Source organism: Pyxicephalus adspersus, chromosome Z (genome assembly GCF_032062135.1).
Source record: "Pyxicephalus adspersus chromosome Z, UCB_Pads_2.0, whole genome shotgun sequence".
Lineage (NCBI taxonomy): Eukaryota > Metazoa > Chordata > Amphibia > Anura > Pyxicephalidae > Pyxicephalus > Pyxicephalus adspersus.
Genome location: NC_092871.1, coordinates 4,320,672 through 4,322,131, shown reverse-complemented (window position 1 = coordinate 4,322,131; position 1,460 = coordinate 4,320,672). Strand labels below are relative to the sequence as shown.

At 38.6% G+C, this 1,460-nt stretch overlaps 1 protein-coding gene across 1 annotated transcript in view; it reads left to right on the top strand.

Annotated features, from left to right (window-relative positions):
* The window catches only part of LOC140343783 (xaa-Pro aminopeptidase 2-like), a gene marked incomplete at its 5' end in the record, with an annotated part of 25,113 nt that extends 24,412 nt beyond the window's left edge, over nucleotides 1-701 (top strand). The window contains 1 exon segment of the mRNA XM_072430656.1: nucleotides 289-701. Coding sequence (XP_072286757.1) covers nucleotides 289-477 — 189 coding nt within the window.
* Between the last annotated feature and the right edge of the window lie 759 nt (nucleotides 702-1,460).

Here is a 1,460-nt window from a genome sequence, read left to right as displayed (position 1 = left end):
TAAATAGGGATTGCAAATGACAGACTAATACAGACAGTGCCCTGCCCCGAAGAGCTTACAATCTAGTAATGGTACCTTGTAATGTTGTGGCTTTTGTACAATTACAGGTCGGTTAGAGCTTCTAAAGATCCAAACAGCTTTGCATTTAGAAGCTTGAGGTTTTGCTCAGATCAGATCTAGACCGAGATCAGAATGATCATTTAATAGATAGTATAGCATACATCAGTATCTTGTGTCTGTTGGGGTCTGATTGTTTTATTTTTTTTATTTGTGTATCTCTCCCAATAGCTCAAGCATATAGAGAAACATTACGAGAAGATCAGACAGATAATGCTGCCAGAACTGCAGAGACAGGGCCTCCATGAGGAGTACAAGTGGCTGGAGAAGAACACAGAGCCCCTATCTCCGGGGAACGTTGTCACAGCTTCTCTGGGATTACTATCCGTATCTTTTATAATCAGCATGTTCCTCCAATAGATGGAAGTCTGACACTGATCACCGGCAGCCTTACACACTGTATTGTACCGCATACCAGGACAGTCATCAAACAGATCCTTCGAAGGTCCAAAATAAATGCACAATGAAGGGGAAACTATTAAACTGACTTTTCTTATCTTGTTATTTGCTGGTTTTTATGTATGTAGTTGTATCTTTTGTTGCAAAATTCTTTATGCTAAATAAAATAATTAACATGTATAAAATGTTAATTTCAATGGGTATAAAAGACACACATTAAGTCAGATCTATGTTCATTTATGCATTTTTTAAAATAAAAAATAAAAATATGACCTGGTCTTAGTAGAACAGAGTTAGGAAAGGTAGAAGCAGTACAATAAGTATGCTATTAGGAGCAGATAGGTAAAAGAACGACAGCGTTTTTTATCTTTTCTTTCCCGTCAGTAGAAAACACACCAGTGGAACATCTGTGGGGATCATTGGCTTGCTGATGGGAATGCATGGAGGATTCACAAAATATTGCTGTTTCCTATGCCTTTGGGACAGCCAATCTACGGGAAACCATTATGTCAAGCATGATTTGCCACGAGGAGATACCTATAAGCCTGGAACAAGCAGTGTCAAGTTTTTGCCTCTGGTTGATCCCCATAAAATATTTCTGCCACCTCTCCATATCAAGTTAGGCTTGATGAAGAAACTTGTAAAGGCCATGGGTAAATCAAACTCCATGGGTTTTCAGTACTTTGTTGGGAAGTTTCCAAACATAAGCATATGAAGGAAGGGATATTTATAGGGCCACAGATCAAGTCTGTTTTGCAGGATGATGTTTTCAAACAATATCAACAACTGAGCTAGAAGCTTGGGATGCATTCATGGCTGTGTGACTATTTCTTGGGCACAATAAGTCTCCAACATATAAGGAAGGAGTTTAGAATCTACATTATTCATACCAGAAACTGGGCTGTCGCATGTCATTATAAATACATTTCCTGCACTCACATCTA